The 26,669-nt window shown below is 39.7% G+C and overlaps 1 protein-coding gene across 10 annotated transcripts in view; it reads left to right on the top strand.

Annotated features, from left to right (window-relative positions):
* ANKRD44 (ankyrin repeat domain 44) overlaps positions 1-26,669 on the top strand; it is a 330,964-nt gene that overhangs the window by 148,574 nt on the left and 155,721 nt on the right. For 7 of the 10 annotated variants that reach the window (XM_055290102.2, XM_055290105.2, XM_055290101.2 and 4 more), the window contains exons 3-4: positions 14,425-14,503; positions 24,433-24,503. In XM_055290102.2, the coding sequence (XP_055146077.1) occupies positions 14,425-14,503; positions 24,433-24,503 (150 nt within the window). Of the gene's footprint in view, positions 1-14,424; positions 14,504-24,432; positions 24,504-24,548; positions 26,585-26,669 lie in introns of those variants that run through there. The other 3 variants (XM_063644864.1, XM_063644863.1, XM_063644861.1) reach the window with 2 other exon arrangements.

The raw sequence follows: 26,669 nt of genomic DNA, 5'->3' as shown, positions 1-26,669 counted from the left end.
CCCCAGGATCCTCAGCTGATTGAACCTCGTGTCCTCTAGTCATTATTTTATAATTCAATGGAAAAAATAATCAGTTTTTCACAATTTGATATGTAGACCACTTTCAGAAATACATATGGTAAGCAAAATACATTTAAATTAAAAATTATTCATTTCCATGAACACATAAACACAATAGAGAAAAAATAGTAATTGCAAGCAAGCAAACCATCCAAATATATATTAGTGTTTAATCCATCCATGGAATGCCATATGCCTGTGTCCTCTCTGGTGTTGAGTATATGAGTATTTGAGATTTTTGTAGGAGAAGACTCTATTCTCGCATTCTTTATTCTCTCAGAGGCAAGATTTTTCAAGTGTGGATTCTAGGGGCTGTTAGCCCATGTGAAAAAATACTGGTTAGTCCTGAAATACAAAGCAATTTAAAGTTGCTTTAAACTTTAAATTTTTCCCTTTAAAAGGGAAAAACATCCCCTACAGTCCAAGTTTATGAAGGCTAAATTCATCCCTAGTGACCATTTCTTTGATGGGTGTGCTCAAGTATGTGTAGGTTTATTTGACATTGCCCTGGAGGTAGAGATGCATCTCCCATATCCCTTATCGTCGAAAAGTGCTGTCATGTAGCCATCTCCCAGTTCTGGGAGCGCTCGTGTCAATCTGTAATGAAGGGGCTTGGAAGCCTGCCATTTTGAGGTCTAGCCTCACTAAGCAGAATACTCCATTAGGAATCTTTGTAGTGTGTTTGGTTTTCTGTCCCACTGGCTCAATTCAGAAAGGGCGTAGAAGAATACTTCCTTTTTTTGTTGATACAGAAAGCAACCCCCTGGTTATCTACCTGAGGACCTGTAATGAGTCTGTGGTGGATTTACTTCTAATTAAGTTACTAAGAAGGGGCTTCTGTTGATAACATAGGAGTCTTGGCCTGCAGAATTTTCTTGACAAGTGTCAGAAAGATTTGGTGAGGATGTTCTGGCTTGGGGTTGCCTTATTTGAAGGTTTTCAGCTTTGGGTGAGGAGAGAAAGGGTACAACATCCAAACCCCCAGGGAAGCTCCCATCTATCCAGGTTTTAACCAGATCTGACTCTGCTCAGATATTGAGACTGGATGGGAAAGGAGGCCTTCAGGGCAGCAGGGATATATTCTGAGCAGGGAGTGAGAGTCGCTGATCTCTAGGTGTTTTAGGGGGTTCTACCAGGGGAAGAGACTGCTGCGTGTCCTATGAGATTAAGGATAAAGAATGGAAGGCCTGACTCTAGAGTCTGAGAGAGGCTTCAGTTACCTTTGGGTTGGGATAGGACAGGCTACAATGGCCAGGATACAAGATGCAATGGTTGACTACTTCATGGAGGGGAGAGGAGGCAGGCAAGCACTGCTATTGGCTGGCTGTGGACAAAGTAAATGCTTCTACTTGTAAACAAATATAATTTCTTGCCAGTAAACTTGTTCCCCACAGGATCTGTCTGCATCTCCTTGTTTTCCTCTATAGTCATCAAGGAGAACTAAAAAAATTGGGATAAGCCACAAAGATGTCATTGATAAAGCAGTAATAGGAGCTAATATTTATTGGACATCTAATCTGTGCCTGCATGTAGGTAATCCTATTTTTCATTTTACAATGAAAAAGAAAAATGAGTAATCAGACAGGTTGATTTATTTACTCAAAGTCACACAGCTCATACGTGGCAGAGGAGGGATTCAAAGTTGGGTCATTCTGACTCCAGAATTTGTTTTTTTATAATGAAAGTGCATGCGTATGTGTGTGCGTGTGCATGTGTGTATGTGTGTGTGTGTGTCTATCATATAGGCCACCTGATAAGAAAGATTAGATAAGAAAGATTTGGGTAGAACCAAAGGCCTCCAAAATGCTGTGAGGAGGATGAAGCAGGTTCTTTCTTAGAGAGGAATTCTTAATGGTTAGTTAATGCTTTACCTAGTGGTGTTGAGAGAGCAGAGAATGTGGAGTCAGGAAATCCAGGGTCACCAAATATTGGTGTGTGACTTTGGGCGAGTCACTTAACTCTGAGTCAACCTTAATTCCTGTGCTGTAAAATGAGGACAATAGTACCTACTTGATCAGTCTGTCTGGATTTTCTTAAGAATCAGCTGATTCACTGTATAGAACAGTACTTGGCAACTTTATGAAGCATTAGACAAATTACAATTTTGCCATGTTTAATCATAAATGTAATGTTTTGTCATTTTCAAAGAAACACACTCACATATCAATTATTCAGAACCTACTACAAGGTATTGAAGGCTTTGGACAGGAAATAATGTCAAGTGCTTTACTATTTGTGATTACTTAAGAAAAGCTTTTGCTAGAGCAGACCTGTATTTTTTAATAGGAAAGTCTTTTATTGTTTACAAGAGGAATTTTATTTTCTTGTTTCTAAACTGCAAGTCTTGAAACACAGTCAAACAAAGTAGAAAGTGAGGAATGCCCATAAAATTATTCACCCAGAGATAATTAGTGTTAACATCTTAGTGTCTTGTGCTGATCTGATATCTTAGGGCCGGAAAACTGCATTGGTGATTTTTATTATGAGTATTACACATAAGCTCTGTTTCTAAAATACCCGCCTGGAGGTTGAAAAAAACTTGGAAAGAATTACTAACCATTTCTGTTAAAATGGTTTTCTGTGGGCCACAGAAACTGTTCTATATATAAGCTTTTGCTTTTAATTCCGGGGAGTGGAAAGGAAGAAGAGGGAACCCCATAGCTAGGAGTTATTGTTATATCCAGAGCAGATGCCTTTGAACATCTCCTTTCATTGCACAGTTTCTTTCTGTTTAACTTTTTCTAACACCGTGTGTGTGTGTGTGTGTGTGTGTGTGTGTGTGTGTGTGTGTGTTTGCTCTTTGCTGATGGGTGTGTTTAATCTAGCATTAGTCTACTATAATAGAATGTCCCCTGCCTGGAGTCAAGAAAGCAAGATTCTTTCAGGCTTCATAAAGGCAGGGACTCTGTCCCTTGAAGGCTGCTGCATCTTCAGGTCTGAGCACAGTGCTTGGCATATGGTGGATCCCCAGTAAATGTTTTTGTCTATTGTATGAATGAAAGATTCCACCATTGCCATCAAGAGCTGTGTGACCTTCAGCCAATCGATTAAACTCTCCAGATGTCTCTGATGCCCTTCCAGTTTAAGTTTAAATATTTTGTAATTTTAGCTTCCTCTCCTGTGATTTTGATCCTGACACTGTATGTTCATTTATCTGATGACAAATTTTCACCATTGCTAGCCCCTTACAGGGGTGAAAAACTAGCAGCTGCCTTCTTTTTACCTTTTCATCAATAGGAGATAGTTTCCCAGATGATTATGTTACTTTTTAGTTATCTGCCTCTTATTAATCTGTTTGTTTAATAAATTGGTTAATGAATTAATTAAAAGCGACAGTGAACCTGTGGTGGGGCCCTAACTGAAACTAGACTTCTCGCCTCACTGGTTAGAGCAGTTCCAATCTGTGGGTTTCCTTAAATACACATAGCAGTAAAACATTCCCACCATGTGTTCAAGAATTATGGCTTGAATGGAAAACTTTTCAACAAATGCGTTAAGTTTAAAGACACTCCTCCTTAATATGCCGGGGGTCATGCACAGAACAATTGTGAACTTTATTAGCTTTTAGGCTGTGGGGGAAGGTGGTACTCCGAAGACCGCTTCAGTTTTCATCAGAAGCTCCTGATGATTGTCTTGGCAGTGGGTGGATGTATATTCCTGTTTCGCTGGCACCAAAGCACAGCGTCTTGGCCAGTTTTTCATTCTGTGGGACTTAAGGACCAGAACCCTTTCCCATGTTCTGTTTCCACTGGCTCTCAAGAAATATTCCTGGCCAAGTGATATCAGGGCCTTACAAATAGTTGGTACTTTATCAACTTTCTCCAGCAGAGACCCTTTAAAAGGGCTCTGTCACTTGGGAATGTCTGGGCACAGTGGTAAGATCCCAAGGGTCCTATGTCAATCCAGTGCTGCCATGTTGCAGTGTATCCAAAGGTTAGGCATAAACCATTTACCTTCCCACTTGTACTTAATTTTCTAGATTTATTTTCTACATCCTTTCTCAGTACACGTTTGTCAAAGGTTTCATTTAAGAAACAAAAAAACCTAAGAGATTTTGAAGAGGAATCTTGGTTGTGCCTTTTCTTTTTTTTCTTTTCTTTTCTTTTTTTGACAGAGTCTCATTCTGTCGGCCAGGCTAGAGTGCAGTGGCATGATCTCAGCTCACTGCAACCTCTGCCTCTTGGGCTCAAGCAATTCTCCTGCCTCAGCCTCCTGAGTAGCTGGGATTACAGGCATGTGCCACCACGCCAGGCTAATTTTTTTTATATTTTTAGTAGAGAGGGGGTTTCACCATGTTGGCCAGGCTGGTCTCGAACTCCTGACCTCAGGTGATCCACCCACCTTGGCTTCCCAAAATGCTGGGATTACAGGCGTGAGCCACCGCACCTGGCTGGTTATGCCTATTTTTAAAGCCTGTAGATTTTAATCCAACAGGCCATTCTTTTGTAAGAACTTCACTTTTACATCCACACATGACCAGGGCATAACATGAGCTGCCTCTAAATTAACCCACTATTGGTTAATTCGATTTTGCTATTTCTTTTCTTTTATTAACTGAATAAATTTTGTTGCTTAGGGGTATTTTTAACTTTTAAATGTGCCTTTTTTTACTTTACGTAAGAGCGAGAATGTGTTTTATTTGCCTGCTTATGTATTTATGAAACCGCTTTATTGAAATATAATTGACATACAATAAACTACCCATATTTAAAGTGTATAGTTTGTGAAGTTTTGACATATGAAACCATTACTATGATTGAGATAATGAACATATACAGTGCTCCAAAAGCTTCCTTGTTCCCCTTTCAAATCCCTCCCTGCTACCCCTCCCAGTCTCTCCCTTAGGCCCCTCAGGCAACTGCTGATCTGCTTTCTGTCACTGTGTATTAGTTTGCATTTTCTAGAATTTTATGTAAGTGGATTTATACAATATGTACTTTTTTTTTTGCCTGACTTGTTTCACTCACACAATTATTTTGATTCATCCATGTTGTGACATATATCCATAGTTCATTCCTTTTAATTGCTGAGTAGTGCTCCATTATGTGGAAATAAGTTTGTCCATTCATCTTTTGATGGAAACTTGGATTACTTCTAGTTTTTGGTATTACAAATAAAGCTGTTATGAATACTTATGTGCAAGTCTCTGTATGGACATGTGCTTTCATTTCTTTTGGGTAAATACCCAAGGATAGGATACCTAGCTTATGTGGTAGGTGTATGTTTAAGTTTTTAAGAAATTGCCAAACTGTTTTTCAAAGTGACTATATCATTTTCCACTCCTACTAGCAGTGCCTGAATGTTATAGTTCCTCCACATCTTCGCCAACACTTGGTATCATTAGTCCTTTTAATTTTAGCAATTTTAATAAGTATGTAATATGGCTTTAATTTGCCTTTCTCTAATGACTAATGACGGTGAGCATTGTTTGTTTGTTTGTTTGTTTGTTTGAGATGGAGTCTCGCTCTGTGACCCAGGTTGGAGCACTGTGATGCTATCTCCGCTTGCTGCAAGCTCCACCTCCCGGGTTCACTCCATTCTCCTGCCTCAGCCTCCTGAGTAGCTGGGACTACAGGTGCCTGACACCACGCCCGGCTAATTTTTTGTATTTTTAGTAGAGACGGGGTTTCACCATGTTAGCCAGGATGATCTTGATCTCCTGACCTCGTGATCCACCCACCTTGGCCTCCCAAAGTGCTGGGATTACAGGCGTGAGCCACCACGCCCGGCCCGGTGAGCATTGTTTTATGTGCTTTGTATCTGTATATCTTTGGTGAAATATCTGTTCAAATCTTTTGCCTACTTTTTAATTGGATTGTTTGCTTTCATAGTTATTGAGAGTTGTTTTGTAGGTTCTAGATAGAAGTCCTTTATCTAATATATGCTTTACAAATATTTTCCCCCAGTCTGTGGCTTATCTTCATTCACTTAGCAGTGTGTTTCAAAGAGTGGACATTATTCATTTTGATAAAATTCCATTTACCAATTTATCCTTTTATGAGTTTTGCTTTGATGTCATATCTAAGAAATCTTTGCCTAACCCAAGGTGAAAAGATCTTGCCTATGTTTCCTTTAGACATTTTATAATTTTAAGTTTTACATTTAGTTCTATGATCCATTTCGATTTAATTTTTGTTTAGGGTTCAAGGTATGGCCCAAAGTTTAATATCTCATTGTTCTAGGACCATTTGTTGACAAGGCTATTCTTTCACCAGAGTTTTGTTTGCACCAATACCATATTGTTTTGGTTACTGTAACTTTATAATAAGCTCTAAATCAGGTAATGTTAGTTCTCCAATTTTATTCTTCTTGCCTGCTTGTACTTTTTTACTACAAGCCTTTTGCCCTTGGGTCTAGAGTATTTAGGGCAAACATGCTAATTATAATGGAGAATAACTTTCATTGTATTTACCAAGGCTTGTAACCATCCAAAAGCCAGCAAGAGAGTGAACAATGGAATCAGATCTGGTTTTGAATCTTGGTTTTACCACTTACTAGCTTTGTGACTCTGGACAAGTTACTTGTCACCTCAAAATCTCAGGTTCCTCAGCAGTGAAATGGGGATGCTCAGATTTACCTCACAGTATTGTTTTAAGGATCAAATTTGAAAATATAAAATCTCTGATACAATTTTTGCTCAATATACATTATTTGATTTTTAGAAATTAGTGCAATAAAATATCCAGTGTCTAGTTATGTAAGGGAGATAAAATAAAAATGTCTTTGGCATTCTCATTTTTCTTATTTTATCATGATTTTAATTCTTGTGAGTGATTCTTACTTCGTTTCAGGAGTTAGATATCATATTGAGAGTATAACTTATAATTTGAACATGTTTTGAGATAGAAAATATATCTATATTTTCTATACGAGAAATATATATCCATGTTATATTCAAATGGATGGGTTACAATACCAACAGAGTGTGATGGTTGAATACAATTGTGTGGTGGTGGGAGCATGTTGGGACAGAGATTTGCTGTCACCTTTGAGGCATGGGAGGCTCCATGCAAGGAAAATTCAGCTTTATGAGACAATGCATGCATTAGGGATGAATAAGGACTGTAAATCTCAATTTTTCTCTTATGGTAACTTGGGGAGAACATTGATTCATTTCTGTTGTGTCTAGGTGAATACATAACTTGAATTTTCATTGAAAGTTGAATTAAACAATATAAAAAACTCCACACACAAGGAAAAGACTAATAACTGAATTTAACAATAGGTAAAGATACATATAGGCAGTTCGCAGTTGAAAAAACCAGAATATACCATGTCAGGCATAGCATACTGGCAAGGAGTAAGAAAGCCAATAGCATCAGATATTGGCGAGGATGTTAGGAAAAGGAACTAATATGTAACTGGTGGGAGTGTAAATTAGTAGAACTATTAATACTTTGAAAGTTATTCAGTGATACCTCATACAATCGAATGTGTGTGTGTACCCTAATCCGGTGCTTCCTTTTTCGGGTATCTACCTCAGAGAAATTCTCACATGTATGCACAGAGAGACATGTACAAAGATGTACACTGCAACACCATTTGTAATAGTGTTTGAAGAATTAAAAACAACCTAATCCCTTTCCTCCTTCCCACTTTCTCTCTCTCTCCCTCCCCCACCTTTCTCTCTTACACACACAAACACACACATACAAACACATACTTCAAATTATTTTCAGAACCATTTGCATTTCTGAAGATGGCACTTTTACCCCTAAAGGTATTTTTTTAAACTAGAGTTCTGAGGGAGACATAGAAAAATGTTAATATGTTTGTTTTTGCTGGTGGGCACATATGGGACTATTACTTTCTGTATTTCTCTGTATTTATGAGATGTTAAAAATTGAAAGTAAACATGAAAAATTTCAAAAGAAGCACGACATTTGTTTTCTGTCTTTCTCTTTCCTTTCTTCTTTAACCTTCTTTTAATTCCCCACCTTAAGACCAAGCATTCTTCCCATTTTGTGTTTTGTTTGGCTCCTATCCTCATGTAATTTGAAATACTTCCAAGGTACCTGTTATGTGTAAGTGTTCAGAGTTTCTTTAGACATCTTCTTGCCTCTAGTGATCTCTATTCAATATCATGTTAAGGTAGTTGGGCCTAGGTTGTCAGTTATCTCCCAGCTTCTTTATGTTATTGGGAATTTGGAAGTTTGGATTGATAATTGGAACCCTCCTCCTCCTCCTCCTCCTCCTCCTCCTCCTCCCTCTTCCTCTTCCTCTTCTTCCTCTTCTTCTTCTTTCTTTCTTCATTTTTTTTTTGGCAGGGTCTTGCTCTGTCACCCAGAGCAAGATGGTGCAGTGGAGTGCAATGGTGTGATCATAGTTCACTGCAGCCTTGACCTCTTGACCTTCTGGGCTCAAGCAATCCTCCCACCTCAGCCTCCCAAGTATCTGGGACCACAGGCACATGCTACCACGCCCAGCTAATTTAAAAAAATTACTTTTAATAGAGACAAGGTCTCCTGGTCTCAATTTCCTGGGCTTAAGCCATCCAGCTGCCTCAGCCTCCCAAAGTGCTGGGATTGCATGCATGAGCCACCATGTCTGGCCCAAACTTAATTTCTGTATTTCATAGGCTTGTTTTCTTAATATTGCTCCATCTTTCTGTCTTGGTATGTAAGATATTAATATATAGGGTGCAATGTTTGTTTTGGTGTATGACAGATACTTAGAATGCAGATTAGATCATGTACTTCTAGCTGAGAATTTCCAAAGCATGTAACAATTCTTAATCTTCAAAACAGGCATAGGGTGCCCCTCAGTCTGCCTGTGTACACAGTATTTTTAGCTACCAGAATGGCCTCTCTGCCCATGTGAAACTCACTTTGCATGTACATACTTCAAGTTCCCTATTTTCTTTTATCTGCTTCTTCTTTGGTAAACAGACAACTTCCTCTGCCTGATCTCTCTGAGACATACTGCAAATTTAGCTCAGACCCCTGCTGGCTGTGTGTATCTTTGGCTATTCATAGAATGGGAGGGTTTACTGTCCTTCCTTCTGGAGGAACCTGGGTCTTCTCATTTCTCATGCATCTGAATCTGTCTGCAAAGGACTATGTGGAATTAGAGCTACTGGGTGATGAAAAAAGACCTTCCTTTTTGTGATGTTTGGACAATCTTTAAAAACTATGCTGATGAGCCATTTCAGTGTGTGTTAATCCTGCTGCACCTGCTTTTGGGTTATTTTCCCCACTTATATTCATGGATTTTATAAAGGCCTATGTAACCAACTATTGGTCATCACAGAGAGTCCCCTTGGGCAAAAGATGGCAATGAATGCAAATAATGCACTTAGCTCGGCCACTATAGGTTAATGCTGCTCTGGTCCTGCCCTGGTACTGGATTCCAATTTTGATCCAGGAACTACCTCTGAGCCAGCCTGTAAGATAGAGGCTAGGCTCTCTGACTGACCCAGAAGGCTGGCCCTTGAGGGCTTCCAAGATTCCCAGATAAGCTGGAGCCAATAGGACATTTAGGGACTCCTGGGCAAGATGTGTTTAATTCCCAATTCAGAAGAGATTTTTTTTTTTCTTGTCAGTTGAGACTTACTGCCCAGGCCAGTTCGGATATGGATGGGTTTGGGGGAAGTATTCACTGAGATATTTTTGTCTCATTGCATTTGATACGTTCACAAATCATTTAACATCATGGATATCACTATTTGCCACTTCCCTGCCATTGTTTTTATTCTAATATCCTACATTTAGAAACTGATCAGTGGGCTGCAAGTTTCTTTAGGGTGAGAGGGCTAGATATTTTAAATTTTGTATCCCTAATATGTACCACAATGTCTGGCATATAATAGATTCTAAGTAAATATCTATGTCTAGATAATATGGCTGAATAAATTATTGTAAAACATAGCCCAAAGTTCCTGTGCTTATTTTTCCTTTCTCCTCCCCTTTCTTTTTTTATTCCTTGAGTTTTGATCCCTCTTAGACCAAAATTTTAGATGCTATCTAGCATCATGTTTTGGTACTGCTTTCCGTAATACTTGCTTCATTATCTCTTCCTCCAAATTTTGTTTGTTTTTCAAAAATAGTGGGGATTTTCCCCCTTATGCTTTGTCCTTTATGTCTTAAGTTATTTTAAATGTCATCCCTGTTCTCCATCTCATTCTTCTGTGATCTCAAATTCTTGCTGGTTCTTCAGTCTGCTGACTCTTGCTTATGGTGAATATTTCCTTGTGAGTCTTATGGCTTAGGTTTGTGAGTTCATTTTCAATGGAGATTTAATCTGTGGGTGTCCCAGGTTGACTGGATTGAGGGCATATCTATCCAGCTAGGTTTTGTTTCTTCTTCTAGGGACCTTAGGGGTATCATTGGTCTAAAACCCTTTTTTTTTTTTTTTTTTTGCATATTTTCAACTTGAAAGTTCCTGGATTAAAAAAAAAAAAAAAAGTAAATTCCTAGACTATACAGGCAATGTGAATTCAAAGCTCTAAACCACATGAGGGCAGACTCTGGGGATGTGAATTCTCAGTGGAAACATTTTTATTCCCCTACCAAGAACCCGGGACACGGCATCTCTTTGCCATCTGCCTACGTGGGTTTTGTCATTGTTTTTTTCCAAGTCCACTACTTCACCTCAGGAGTCTTTCTTCAAGGCCACTTCAAGGGTCTTTCTTTGCTTAGAGGTCGCAGTTCTAGTTCTCTGCCTTATCTCCCACTGCCTGCAAGTGTTAAGCCCCAAGGCCCTGGTGTATTGACCTATCCCTGCACTCTAAGTTCATGTGCTTGCAGCTTTGGTTCTCTATTTACCCTCTATTTCTATCCCCTTTCTATTTAATTTCTTCTTAGTTCATTTAAAATGATATTTACTGTATGTTCGTTACATTTTCCTCATGATTTCTTAGGGATCATAGTAGAAAGGTTTTTAGACTATCACGTGAACTTCTAAGATGTTCTTGCTTTAATTTTTTTTTTTTTTTTTTTGAGATGGAGTCTCGCTGTGTCGCCCAGGCTGGAGTGCAGTGGCGCGATCTTGGCTCACTGCAAGCTCCACCTCCCAGGTTCATGCCATTCTTCTGCCTCAGCCTCCCAAGTAGCTGGGACTACAGGTGCCCACCACCATGCCTGACTAATTTTTTGTATTTTTAGTAGAGATGGGATTTCACCGTGTTGGCCAGGATGGTCTCAATCTCCTGAACTTGTGATCTGCCCACCTCAGCCTCCCAAAGTGCTGGGATTACAGGTGTGAGCCACCGTGCCCAGCCCGCTTTCATTTTTATAAAGGAAAAAGTTTCAGGTTGGGAGCCAGGACACCTAATTCTTTGACATCAGTTTGCTGCATTGGGTTAAGTCATACAAACTGCCCTAGGCTCAGATTCTTTATCTTTTAAATGGTGATAATAAGACTTAAGAACACAGTTGTAAAAGGTGTGACTCCCCTGATAGGAATGTTTTGAGATGGAGTAGTGGAATAGTTGGGCAGGTATTTGGAAAAAATAAAAATAAAAGCACTTCATAATAACCAGCTAGATTTGTTTCTTCTTCTAGACACCCTAAGGATGTCACTGGGCTAGAACCCATTTTAACCAGTATTATTACTACTATTCTTTTTTCTCCAGAGCCTTCGCCCTCCTTCTATTATTGCATCTCCTACTCCATTAGTTTAGCTTATGGCAAAGTAGAGTGGCCTTCTACCTAGGCAGAGGACATAGTGCTACCTCCTGGCTGATTTCTCTCTATCCAGCATGGTGATTACTGTGGCTCGGTCATTCACACTTTAACTCATGATCAGGTGTTCCTTGTTAGAAGAGAAGACGTTAGCAACCCTTGGTCAATAGTGGAAATGCACTATTATGTTGGTTAAGGTCTTAATAGCACTTGTGATTGTTTCTATGGTTCTGCTGCTTTGGAGCACTAAAGGAGTACTGCCTGAATACAAGTCTTCTCTGCAGTTACCTGTCTGTGCCATGTCACTAAAGGAGAGTATCATAGGAGAGAGCATAGTTCTGGAAACTACCAGAAAACTTTAAGCACATATTAACAGGAACACTGGGATTCATCATCAAGAATTTTTACAGTATTCATGCAACACACCCTTTTTATGTTATAGAAACTTTGGTTTGAACAAGCTGTGTCATAAAAGGGGCCACAGAATCAGCAAAACCAGTCATATCATGACAGGCCAACCAGATTTGCAAGGTAGGGAGGGATGTTGGAGTTTTCTTAGCTTTTTATTTGAGGCCAAGATCTCAAATAGAGTTGCCTTTGCTTCAGGTCAAATGAAGTCATAATTTGGGTTGGAATAGTCCCTGTTTAAATCACTTAGGCAGGGTTTAATTTGTTGAACCAAACCCTGAAACCAATTCAGTTCACAAAAGAACATGTAATTACATAGCTTTTATCCAAAAATCCTAGTAGAAAATTTTAAGTAGATATAGTGGGGATTCAAAGGGAACATGAGGCTAAAATGGACAATGCATCTAGGGTTATCAATAGAAATAGAAAACATTTGTGAAAATCTGTTCTCAGCTTATATAGTTCATTGCACAAATTAATACACTTGATTCTCAAATAAGCTAACATGATTTCAAATACTGAATCTTTATTTTCAAAGATAGGGTGCTATATCTATAACAAGGTTGATTGTAGTCATATATCGTACTGAATTTTCCAATGCATACCATTATTTTATAGTTGTGTGACTGCCCTATTTTCACTTTTCCATAGTAATTGCCTGCAGCCATACATAGACAACATGAGTTTCCAGTGAATCCAAACTCCTTTTTGTCTACTTAATGGTAGTGCATTCTTTGTAAAACCTACTTACCAGACTTTCTAACAAATAGACTGGTTTGAAGATCAATTCTTGTTGTGTCCCCTGCCTGCCATCTGTTTTAGATATTAGTGAGTCATGAAATGTTTAAAAGCAATAATCTGTGAGAGACAGAGGAAGAGCAGAGGGTCTGGACTGTCAGAAAATGGAATAATATCCTTGGGCTAATCAAGGGTTGTTAGATGTATTATATAATCAAATCATGAAAGGAATAATGATTAAAATCAACAGCGAATCCAAGAAACTTGAAACTAACATACATGCTAGTTTTAGGAGAAACCTTAAAGACATAGCAGATGGGCTTTGGTTACCATTGCTATGGAGGAGTCAATGGAAGTTAGTGGAAGAAACCATACATATAGACTAGTTAGTTCAGCCAATTTATGCTGAGCACCAAGTATGCTGCTACTATGGGGATAAAGAAGAGTGAGGCCGGTTCTTTACTCCAGGAAGTTTTCAGTCTTGGAGGAAAGATATCACACAACTCTCTATGCCAATGACAATAACGGGCTTCGCTTCCTATGGAGCACTGCTGTGCACTTATCTCCTGCTTGCCTAGGGCTTTATTTACTTAACAAGATCTTTAGTCCTCTTATCAGTCCTCTAAGGTAGATTTTATTACCGCCAATTTACAGATGAGGAAACAACGCTTTTTTCCCTTGCATGCTACCATGCTGCCTCTCAGCACAATCTGTTCAATGCCTTGCCAAAGATACAGACTGAAGTCTGCTGGGTGAAGGTCAGATCTTGACTGTGCTATATGCCTGTGGAATCTTGAGGAAATTCTAAAATTTGAGCTATAGTCTTCTTATCTATAAAACAGATAATATCAGCCTTAGCTCTCAGCCTTAATGTCAACATCCTCAGAAAGGCCTCACTGACCACTCTTATTCCCATCTCCTGAATCACTTAATCCCATACTGTGTTTTATCTGAAGTAATCTCATGTGTATCTAGTATACTATTGTCAGCCTTCCCACTTGAATGTGAGTTTCATGAGGGCAGGGACCAGGCCTGTTGTAGTCATCCCTCTGTCCCCAGAATTTGGTTTCTGGCATAGAGTAAGCATTCAATAAGTATTTCATGAATGGGCAGTGGTCCAAACAACAGTTAACAAGCATAGAAAGGAGAAAATGACTGCAGTTATGTTTAATGTTTAATGTCCTTGTGAACTATTCCACTATGTTTCCTTAGAAATAAATAAGTCACTGAAAGCTTTGAACTATGTTGCTATGGTAGGTTAGATTTTTTTTTTTAACCATCCTGAAGGTTTGGAAATACTGGAAGTTGAAATGTATCATCCAGTGCATAATGGTCCATCTTTGACCTCAGCTGGGCTTCAGTAAAAGGAGCAAGTGGGCAAATACCAAGCACAGACACAGAAAATGGAATCCTTTGTTATGTGTATCTATAGGGTATGTTGAGAGAAAATGCATAACCAGGAATTACTCAAATGTTTGGTGTTCACGCTCTTTCACATGCATTAACCACAGAGTGAGTGACATGTCTCACTATGTCTACAAAAGGGACCTCCAGCTGCCACTGACCTGTTGTATGTCTTTGACATTGTGTATTTCAGGATTCTGAGAAACGAACCCCCCTTCATGTGGCCGCATTTCTGGGAGATGCAGAGATCATTGAACTCCTGATTTTGTCAGGTAAATAACTGCTGCACTCAAAAGTCAATTGCAAATAAAAATTTAAATAACCAATTTACTAGATTGACTACTACATTGAACCCAAGCAAAATTCCTTTGTTATGTTCATGGAAGTTTATGTGATAGGCGATTTTATCTTTACACAAAGAAAAATGCAAGAAGTTGTTCTTATGGAAAAATGACTTCTCCAGTAACATTTTTATCTTGCTTTGAAAGTCTGATTCCTGGCTGTGTAGTCAGGCGCAGCGTTGTAGATGAATTCAGTACATTTGGATATATTTCGATTTTTTTTAATTATAGAAAAGGAAATAAAACTAGTTTAAAGTCTACATGAACATACACCTATACACACTATGTATAGTGAGTATATATACACACTACATAAACATGCTACATAAACACTATATATAGCATGTATACACTATATATGCTATTATATATGCACATTGTATATATGCCATATATATATGCACACCCTAGATTTATATGCCAACTAAATGTGTTTGTATATTTACATATATTTAAGTTGGGCTGCAAAACAATACTGTTATACTTATGGATACGTGACAATGACTATGTAATGAAAGCATAAAAACATGGAAGGCAAGGAACCATGTTGATTTCTAGATAGTGGTTACCTCTAACCCGGTTGAGTAAAAAATGTCTTCGGGGAAGGCTATAAAAGAACTACTACAACTCTCTGTGAAGTATTTTATGTTTAAAAAATTGGAAGGGAGTATAGCAAACATTTAAATCTGATTTGTGTTTATACTGGTCTTTGTGATACTATTGTCTTTATTTTTCAATGTATTTTAAATATTTTATCAGATTTAAAAATGCCAGTGGTTTCATTTTTGGAAAGCTGTATGCTCAGTATATCTCACCAAACAGGTTTCCAAAACCATAATATGCTTTATCCCTTGAGTGTTTACTAGACAAATCCTGGAATGAATTGAGCATGTGCAGATGTCTCACTGTAGATTATTCACAGACAAGCTGTCTTTCTTCTTCCTCCTTTATGTTTCGGAGATTAACATCTAGAGGAAGTGCCTCTGCCTACAGACTGGTCAAAAGGCCTACAGTAAGGTTTCGCCTTTGTTTGTGGTAAGGAAAGGGGAACTGTAGCATTTTAAAGTAAGCTCTGCAGAGATAGGAGCTGAGACATGCATTCAAGCAGATGTGGTGAACACTGTGGACAAGAAACAAGAATTGTGCTGTGATGCATAAGCAACATGGCCCTTATTTTGTTGTGTTCATGTTCTTGAGGTGGGTTTCCCCAGGAAACAAGTGTTCTGTGCCTCAAAACACGTGTGCCTCACACTCCTGATGGTCACGTGGAGCTTAGATTAGATTTCACATGGCATTTCTTGTGCTTTTGAGAATAGGCCTTTCTTCCAACAAATCTAAAGACGTCCCAGGGCCATGTTCCAAACAAATGTGTATTGTTTGGTGTTGGCACAGACTAAGGGCCAATGCACACCTGGCTGGTTGCCCTGGCAGTTGCAATTTGGCCCATGGAAAATTATAGGCAGAATCAGTGGAGGTATAAAATAAAGAACTTTGTGGTATGACATCTATTGGTCCCCACCGGCTATACCTACCTCTTTTTTATTTTTTATTTTATTTTATTTTATTTGTTTATTTATTTTTGAGATGGAGTCTTGCTCTGTAGCCCAGGCGGGAGTGCAGTGGCGTGATCTCGGCTCACTGCAACCTCTGCCTCCTGGGTTCAAGCAATTCTCCTGCCTCAGCCTCCCGAGTAGCTGGGACCACAGGCGTGTGCCACCATGCCTGGCTAATTTTTTGTATTTTTAGTAAAGAGGGGGTTTCACCATGTTAGCCAGGATAGTCTCGATCTCCTGACCTTGTGATCGGCCTGCCTTGGCCTCCCAATGTGCTGGGATTACAGGTGTGAGCCACCGTGCCCAGCCCACCCACCTCTTAAATGTTGTATTAATAGATCTCTCAGAGTCTCAGAGGAATGTTTCATGAATGTGCAAATTCAGAACTTTGTCTTATATGCCAGCTTTGTGTTGTTGTTGTTTCTACATCTGAAAGGGAAGATTTTAATTCTGCAGCATGAAGTCAAGCCAATCTCTTTTTTTTCTTGTATCTGGGGCCAGTGATTGTTTGACAAACATGGTTTCACATCACCTTCACGTGGGCATAGAATCCACCAGCCTCTCTTCAACTCTGGCTGATTGAGTAGAGCTGGGAGAAGCTGTTGCATATATTTTAATCTATTCACTTGTTTGGTCTTGGAATTTCTGAGCTCTTAATCTCTTTAGCATAATTTTGGTTCAATGTGCTATGGAAAATTTCCTCCTCCCTCTCATCAAATTAGGAAGACTTAGGGCATGGGGAGCATTGGGAAAGTTTTCTTTTTTAGCAGTTTTATTTACCTGTGGAAGCTGAGGCAAACTCTTGGAATTCACATGACTTTTATTTTCCCAAAAAGTCCTTTACTCAATTTATATATTAAGTTTCTAATATTGCAAGAGCATGATGATTTTATCTCTGAGCTTGTGTCTGGCAGCTGACCCTTTAGGGAATCCAACCAAACTGTTTCCCAATTTAATAATGAATGAGGTGCTAATAATTACCATGTTGGACAAATAATTTGGCCTTGCCAGAACAGCCCATTACAGCTGTGTTCTCCATTGTTGTATTAACCTACAGAACATGGTGTAACCCAAGCTTGCTAAATTCCTGCTGGCATTATCTCCTGTTAGCCAGGTGGATAGACCCCTGAATGCCTCTGAGTAGACAGGGAAGACAAGATCTTGGCGAAGAATTCAGGCCTTGCAAATTTCACTGTCTTACAACTGGCAGTCCAGGGTCTGGCTTTGTTTCCCTCCTGACTCTAGCTTCTGTTTGGGAACTGGCCGAATCTGGATTAAGTCAGAGAGATCAGTGAGAACCAATCAGTGGCTAAGAGTTAAGATACTGGGGTTGAGATATAGGAAGCAGAGTGCACAGAAAAAGGACCACAGTAGAAATATCTTACAAAGGCTGGGTGTAGTGGCTCAAGCCTATAATCCCAGCATTTTGGGAGGCTGAGGTGGGAGGATCACTTGAGGTCAGGAGTTCGAGACCAGCCTGGCCAACATGATGAAACCCATCTCTACTAAAATTACAAAAATTAGCTGAACGTGGTGGTGGGTGCCTGTAATCCCAGCTACTCAGGAGGCTGAGGCAGGAGAATTGCTTGAGCCTGGGAGGCGGAGGTTGCAGTGAGCTGAGATCGCACCACTGTACTCCAGCCTGGGTGACAGAGTAAGACTCTATCTCAAAAAAAAAAAAAAAAGATCCTACAGAGAAAACTCTGAGGACAAGTAAGGATTATAGGGTTCTGGGTTGGAAGAAGAAAACTGGAAGTACTCTCTAATATGGGAGTGTTTGTGAGGCATAACTACTATGTAAAATTTATTAGAATTTATTTTTTAAATTTTAATTTAATTTACTTTTTTTTTTTTTAAAGATGGGGTCTTGCTAGGTTGATCAGGCTGGTCTCGAACTCCTGGCCTCAAGTGATCCTCCCATCTTGGCCTCTTGAAGTGCTGGGATTACAGGCATGAGCCGCCACATCTGGCCATAGAATTTATGCAACCCAACAAGTGGTAGTCCTGCAAAATTATTTCCAAAAAATTTTAAAATGTGCTTCTTACTCTAAATGCAAATTATTTCCAGAGCTGGGGGCACATCATTCTTTTGATTCCTTATGCATAACAAATACTCGTCCTTTGAGGATGAATTTGATATTTTTTATCTAGTGAAAGGGGTGATTAAACCGGGCAATGCTGATTTTGGCCTACAAATGTGGTGCAATTATAAAGTAACAAGCCATTTTCTGGTGGGTGTGTAAATTGGCCATAAAGGCAACTCCAAGGAGAGTTCGTTAAATGTTTTGAGCAATTGCCACGTTCATGGAATTATCATACCCTCTTCTATGGTAATTGTTTTGAAGCGCTCCTGGTGCTGTATGATTTGGTTTGTTAAAAAATCAATAGCAAGCTGATTTTGTTATATTATAAACATATTTTTATGACCTTTCATGTTTACTTCAACAATTAAAAGCCAAACTTTGGATAAGTTAAGCTTAGGAAGAAATTATTCTCTTTGGCTTGTGAGATTTTTCAGTCACACTTAGTCCACCCTTATCACACCACTTCCATTTTCTTTATTCTACTCCTTTCTAGATGACATGGCTTACAGAACAGAAATATTGCCTCTGGAAAAGATGCCCAGAGTTTACTTCACCCCTGATCTCTATGAAAATAAAATTAAGAGGTAATAGGGATAAGATGAAGAACATCCTTAGTTTGTAATTAGTGATCATGTCTGATGGATTGGGCCTTTGTTTCTGAAGAATCAGTATACCCTAGTGCTTATTTTCATGTTTAAGCTTTAACATGTCCTTGGGTGAAAAAGCATTTGCCTTTAAATCATTAGACATGCAGACTGTGTCCTTCGGTGCACAATGGTGCCTGACAGGCAGGTAAATAATGTGAAGCTTCCTTTAGAAAAAATCAGCTATAAATATTCAATTCATAGCCAAAACCATCTGACATCTCCCTCTGACATGTAAACAAGACTCTTGAAAGTGTTCAGAGGAAGAGGATGAGGAAGCCAGCAGCAAGAGATGACACTGATGAAATGCTTCTTGCATCTCCATTCAGATAACTCTGCTTTTGTTATAATAATTTTTGTTATGGGGGAGAGGAGGTTTTCCTGGCAGCTGCCTATTCAACCTCCATGAGAAAGAGAAGTGGAGGAATGGAGGACTTAAACACTGACTGAAAGAAGGCATTGCCTACATTTCTAATCACCTTGAAATTTCTCAAGGGACTCTGACGCTGCACGCGAACAATGCTGTTGTCGTTACATCCCGGATGTGTGTCACTGTATGAGGTTCAGCATGCGTGGGATCATTTTTCTCCTTGAAAGAGTTTTAATATTGAAAGCCAAATTTGGATCTGCATAAAACTAAAAATTTTCAGAATGCGGTATAATAATAATAATGATAAAAGTGTATAAATATAAATAAGAAAAAACAACAGAAAAATGGGAGAAATATGTAAAGAATAAGAACAAGTAATTCTCAGAAAATGAATTACAAATGGCTAGTAATCAAACATATTAGAAGATGTCTAACCTTATTGTTAGACCAGAAACTAAAACAAAGAGATGCTATTTTTTTCAATCAGATTTGTATGTATGTATGTATGTATGTATGTATGTATGTATGTATGTATGTATGTATGTATTTGAGATAGAGTCTTGCTCTGTTGCCCAGGCTGGAGGGCAGTGGCATGATCTTGGCTCACTGCAACCTCCACTTCCCAGGTTCAAGCGATTCTCCTGCCTCAGCCTTTTGAGTAGCTGGGATTACAGGCGCCTGCCATCATGCCCAGCTAATTTTTGTGTCTTTAGTGGAGATGGGGTTTCACCATGTTGGCCAGGTTGGTCTTGAACTCCTGATCTCAGGTGTTCTGCCCACCTTGACCTCCCAAAAGTGCTGCGATTACACGCATGAGCCACCGCACTCGGCCTATTTATTTTTAAAGCAGCTTTATTGAAGTATAATTGATATACAATAAGCTGTATATATTTAATGTCTACAACTTGGTGAATTTGGACATATGCAAACACCCATGAAATTATCACCACAATCAAGGTAATAGACATCTCTGTCACCTCCGAAAGTTTCCTCGCATCCCTTTGTTCTTGTTATTTTGGGGTTTTTTGGGATGTGTGTGTGGTAAGAACACTTAACATGAGATCTACCTTCTTAACAAATGTTTAAGTACATAATACAATATTATTGACTCAGATTTGCAATATTTAAAATGTCTGGCTGGGCACGGTGGCTCACATCTGTAATCCCAGAACATTAGAAGGCTGAAATAGGAGGATCACTTGAGGGCAGAAGTTTGAGACCAGCCTGAGAAACATAGCAAGACCCCATCTCTACAAAAAAATTTTAAAAATTAGCTGGGCATGGTGGCATGTGCTGGCAGTCCTAGCTACTCTGGAGGCTGAGGCAGGAGGATTGCTTGAGCCCAGGAGTCTGAAGCTGCAGTGAACTATAATGCCACTACACTCCAGCCTGAGTGACAGAGTGAGACCCTGTCTCTAAAAAATTAAAAAAAAATATTTTAATGCATGATAGTATCAAGTGTTGACGAGGATGTGGGGAAACTAAGCAATCTTATACATTCTGAGGGTGTAAACCGGCACACTTTAGAGGCTTTACAGGACCTTTTGAAACCAAAAGTGTGTATTATCTATAACACATAAAGTCCATTTTAAATTATTTATCCTAGACAAATACTTGCACCTGGGGCAGGTAGATCACCTGAGGTCAGGAGTTCAAGACCACCCTGGCCAAAATGGCAAAACCCTATCTCTATTAAAGAATAAAAAAATTAGCCGGGCATGATGGCAGGTACCTGTAATCCCAGCTACGTGGGAGGCTGAGGCAGGAGAATCGCTTGAACCGGGGAGGCAGATGTTGCAGTGAGCCGAGATCGCACCACTGCACTCCAGCCTGGGTGACAGAGCAAGACTCCGTTTCACACACACACACACAAAAGCAGCTTAGTCCCCTCTCCCCCATTATTTTCATTAAGAAACATAAAACTTCAAATGCACTAGCTTTCTTAAAAATATTTTGTTAGAAAATATTTCAAACATACAGAAAACTGTGGAGAATAATATAGTGAATATCCATATACCTTCCACCAAGTTTTAAGAACTCTTAATATTTTGCCATATTTGCAATATATATATATATATTTTTTTTTTCTTTAAGGAAATAAAACATTGAAAACACAGTTGCAGCTGTATGGGTACTCTTACTTCATTCCTTTTCACTCTTACTTCATTCCTCTTTCCCTAGACGCAATCACTATCCAGAATTAGTATTTATACTCAGCCATATTTTAAACTTTTATTTTATATCTATGCATCCATAAACAACATATAGAAATACAACTGGTATTATGCCATAGGTATAATTCTGCAGCTTGATTTGTTCATTCGGTGTTATGATTTTAAAAGTACATCTGTTTATATATACAGAACTTCAGTCTGTTCCTTTCCATGACAGTGTAGAATTCCATTGTACAGATATACCACAACGTCTTTATCCATTTTCCTCTTGATTGACATTTAGGATTCCAATTTCTTGTTGGCATAAACATGTTGCGGTGAACCTTCATGTACATGTGTGAGAGTTTCTCTAGGGTATATGATTGGGGTGGAATTGCTAGGTGGTTGGGCATGCATGTCATCAGTTTTACTAGGTAATGCCACATTGTTTCCCAAAGGAGGTTGTACCAATTCACACTCTTGCCAGCTGTATGTTAAGTTTTCCTGTTGCTCCATACCCTTGCTAAATCTCGGCCTTGTCACACTTTATGATTTTTACCTATTTGATGGATGTGAAATGGTATGTTAATGCTGCTTTCATTTGCTTCTCCCTGACGAATTTTGAGAAGTACCTTTCCATATGTGTCTTGACATTTGGGTTTCTACTTGCATTCATTTTTTGAATTTACAAAAAATTAAAAGCACAAAATTTACTCTGCGAAAGACTATAATAAAAATAATTCCAGCTCTCTAGGACTGCATATGGTCTGAGTGATGTTTGTGGCATGGGTGCCAAAGAAACAGCCCCAAAATAAGAAATAAATGTGCACTCGGCTTACTAGACAGAAACACAATGTGGTCAAATCTACCACACACCCAGCTACTCGGAGAGGCTGAGGCAGGAGAATGGCGTGAACCCGGGAGGCGGAGCTTGCAGTGAGCCGAGATTGCGCCACTGCACTCCAGCCTGGGTGACAGAGCGAGACTCCGTCTCAAAAAAAAAAAAAAAAAAAAAAAAAAATCTACCACACAATGTGGTCATAAATATATTTATTTACGATGCAAGAAAAGTCCTGACGTAAAGGCAGGTAGTTTTAAAAGGTTTGAATCCAGAGTGTTGGAAGATCTGAAGGGATAAATGCTGTGTTTCTAAACCAGAAAGGTAGACTTTGTGACCATCACCTGACACTGTGTTGGAACTAATATTTATTTAGAAGAAGAAATCTAAAATTTGGTTTTGGTAGTGGTAATTTTGTTTTAAAATTAACCAATTTTGCTGTTCTTAATCATATCTGGATTTTCTTCTCCCTAGCATTCTCTAGCACTCGACTCTCTCTTGCTTTTAAAAAGATATGTATTTGTACAGTCTCTAGGTGATGGTTCTTTGTGTTCTTAAATTTCCTATTTGACTTCATCCTTTGTAGGGCAAGATCATGCCTTTCACTTTCTTTGAAAATCTGAGTCATCGATTTAGAGGTGAATGAGACATTGGAGGTGATTTGGAAATAAGAACCGCTAATGTTTTTCTAGTCCCTTGCAATTTACAAAGCACTTTTCTATTCACTTAATTCTCGTTAGCACCTGGTGAAGTGGGTAGCGAAGTATTAATACTGTTGTTGTTAGCCTCACTATGCAGATTAGTGGCTCTTGGTCATTGGGCCAGCAGGTGCTGAAATCAGAACTCAAATCTACATCTCCTGACCATGAATCCCACTGTCCTTCCAAAACTGCATTCATTTCATGCCAGAGCATTTAGCCCACAGCTTCCTGTTACTGAGACCAGAGATGCCTGTTGATTTTTGCACACCCAAACTGATTTTACTGTGGTCCTTACTGACGTAAGGAGCTTGAACTCCTTCAGGCAAGCTGGTGTTAGTGGAATTAGGATTTAAATAATTTTAACCTGGATAAATTAAGCAACAATTCATCAGTGGCTCTCAACCTTGACAGCATAATATGATAACCCTTGTACCTGACTCCATCTGAAACCAATGAAATCAAAGTGGAGGTTGGAGGGGAGGCATTCCAGCTGTCTTTGTTTTAGGGATTATGTTCTTGTTTTCTGTGATTAATGCTGTTGTTGGCATTTGTTCTTCAGTTAAAGAAAAGAATAGTGTAAGTTCTATGATTTGTTATTTACTTTTAGCCAGCGCCTTAAACTAAACCTCTAGCTCACGTTTATGCCTGAAAGTCCACTGCCTTTTTAAAAAGTTTCTGTTTTCCAGCTATCAGCTGGCCTTAGCCTCTTGGAGATTAGTCAGCTCCTGCTTCGCCTTGACTCACTTTCTCAGCCCTTGTCCTGAGGCACCACCTCTGTGTTTCCTTTTCTCTGCCTTACTTTCTAGTTTCTTTGATTTGTTTCTCCACTCTCTGTCCTCATGAGCTTCCTTCCTCATCATCCTAAGGCTAGAATTGTCTTCTCTTATTGCTTCTACAAAGATATACATATTTTCCCCTCCTCCCCTTTCGTAGCCCTTTTATAAAACATCCCATCTCTGACCAGAAGACTAATCAAAACCCTGAACCCCCTAAAAGGAAGCTTATATCAGATGTCTTAGCTGTTCAGACATGGACTTGGTGGGCTGGTGATCATGGAGAATGGCGAGGGTGTCATGGAAGGCGGGTGAACTCTGCTTCCTGTGAATTCTTTTGCAGGGAGCTTCTGTTCCATGATGATGGCATGGCTTCATAGAGCTGAGCATGGGCACTCTTCTGAGTGTGAACTGGTTTTGGCTCATGCTTGAGCCTATCTGCCTACCCCATAGGTTGAGAAAGTAGTGAGCAATTTATAGGCCTGCTGTCTTGTCTATCCAAAAGCTCATGGAAACTGACTTCTTTTTACCAAAATATCTGGCTAGTCCCAGATTTTTAGGCAAAGCAGATTTCTTCTGGTCCCCTCAGCCTTGATCAAATCTTGTCAGCACATGACTAATACAAAGAAAAGAAGAGGTGGTGGTTATGTCAGGCAAATGGGAGCAAGATACAGCATTTGATTTAACGTCGGCAGGGCTTCCCTTGACTCCATTATGTCTCTAACTTGTGCTATTTGGTTCCAGGAGCTCGTGTAAATGCCAAGGACAACATGTGGCTGACTCCACTGCACCGGGCTGTTGCTTCCAGAAGTGAAGTGAGTGATTACCATATTTAATCTAATACCTACTGTGCCTAGAAAAAGAAAAATTCTTGCTAGTGAATTAAGAATCCTTCCTGGTAAGCAAAAGGCTTTTACCTCTAATGTAAGAGTGTTACCCAAAATGAACAGCTGTTCATTTGAGTATCTCCTGCATGCCAGACATAGTGCTGAGTGGGGCTGGGGAGTGTCTGGGGTAGTTCAACGTGGACAGCATGATCCTGAATTTCAGTGAGTTCTCAGCCTGGGGAGGAGGCAAAGCAGAAGGCAGATCAGTACAGTATCATCATTGACTTGTAGGAGAAAGCAACTAACTGCCTGCTTGAATAGAGGAAATCTTCCAAGAAGAGATGTCAGTTGAGCTGGTCCTTACAGGATGAGTAAGGACTTAGCAGGCCAGGAGAAGGAGGGAGGGCTGAGGCAAGGAAGTGAGTGAATGGGGGCCTCATGGAGGTATAACTGGAACTCAGGCTATAGTAGAAGGTAAATCTGATAGTGGAGGTTGGGCCAGATGGCAGAGGGCTTGGAATCCTCTGAGCAATGGAGAATGGTCACAGCAGGGGAGTGATATGCTCAGATCTGTGTTTCAGAGAACCTTTGTGGTGGCAGCATGTGAATGGGCTGAGGGGGAGGGGTCTCAGCAAGGAGTGCCAATAAGAGACCAAAAGAGGCCTGAAGCAGCTGGGATGAGGTCATAAAGCTGAGTCCATGATTTGAGAGCTCATTAGAGGTAAACCTGGCAGGATTTAGTACCTAGTAGGGGTGAGGTGGGAAAGAAGCTGGTAGGTAAATGGTGATGCTGTTAACAGAAGAGGCACAGAGCAGGGGAGCAGGGGCCGGGAGGCTGGTGGGTCCTGTTTGCTAACGCTGAGTTCAGCAAACATGTCGTTGGAGTGGGAGCTCCATGAGGGCAGGGATCTGTACTTTGTTCCTGGATGTATCCCAAGCCTGGTACATTCTAGGCATCCAAGAAATAATTTGTTGTTGAATGCTGGAAATTCGGGTGAAGGTGACTGATAGATTATCTATAATTATTTACACAAGTCTAGCACTCAGGGACAGGGAGGATGATCATCAAACCATGGTAAATGCATCAGGTAGCTCAGGGGAAGTATAAAGGATGAGAAGATCAATGTGAAGGCGGGGGTGGCAGGGAACCCTGGTGAATGTCAGCCTTGAAGCCTGGTCAGAGGAGATGCCCATTATCCAGGGATACAAGAGGTTCAAACCTTGTATGCACTTGGTGCTGGATGACTGACCTCCATAGCTGAGTTTACCAAATGCAGCTTCTCCTCTCCTGCTGAGAAGGTGATGTTCTCCAGGTACACCTAGGAGCAAAAGGTCTTGCTGAGAATGAATATACAGAAGTTGCAGGTGTCTTTGGCCATTACTGGTGTCAGCTTTTCCTCTTTGGCAACTATCTGGAAATTTCAAAATATACTTGGTAGGTGACAGCTTAGTAGTCATAGTTTTTCTTGCTGCGCTTTGTGATTTTAGTAGTTTTTAAAAGGGGTTGGTTTTGTTCTCCTTCCAAATATCCCGCATGGAGTGAGAGAGGTCAATAATCCTAAATTGTCTGGCTCAGACCCTGGAGAATTCAGAATCTTCTCATGGTCCCACATTTTATTTCCGTTTTGTCTGGGAAAATGAGGGCAGTGAGCTGACTGAGTGGGTATTACCAGCTTCATGAGACCAAACCCTTCATAGAGGAGTATTTCCTGGCCTTTTAAGACCACTTGGTCTTTAGTAAATTTAAGTGTCTCTTTAAAAATATGTGTGGATTTGTTTCCTCTTTAACAAGAACCAGGTCTTTTTAGTTGGGAAAATAATTCAATATGAACCTCCTATATGCCAGGCACCTTTTCTCTGTAGCTGATGGAGTTACAAAAAAAAAAACTAAGACCCATGGTCTCTGCCCTTAGGAAGTGTGTAGTCTAGTGGAAAAGAAAGACGCAAAAAAGATGATTTCATTACTCTGTGACCTTTCCCAAGTGATCTCTACCTTTGTTAGCTCAACTCGCTTCAAAGACTTCAATCCTCAAAACATCCATTTTCCATCAACAACCAGTCTGCATTCTGTAAGTATCTTTAGTGTGTTTGAATCCAGTCAGCCTAATGATGGACTGACCTTCCTATCTGAGAAAGGCTTTTGTTGCTTCTCCA

Source organism: Symphalangus syndactylus, chromosome 8 (genome assembly GCF_028878055.3).
Source record: "Symphalangus syndactylus isolate Jambi chromosome 8, NHGRI_mSymSyn1-v2.1_pri, whole genome shotgun sequence".
NCBI lineage: Eukaryota > Metazoa > Chordata > Mammalia > Primates > Hylobatidae > Symphalangus > Symphalangus syndactylus.
Note: the sequence above shows the minus strand (reverse complement) of the source record. Positions and strands in the feature narration are given on the sequence as shown.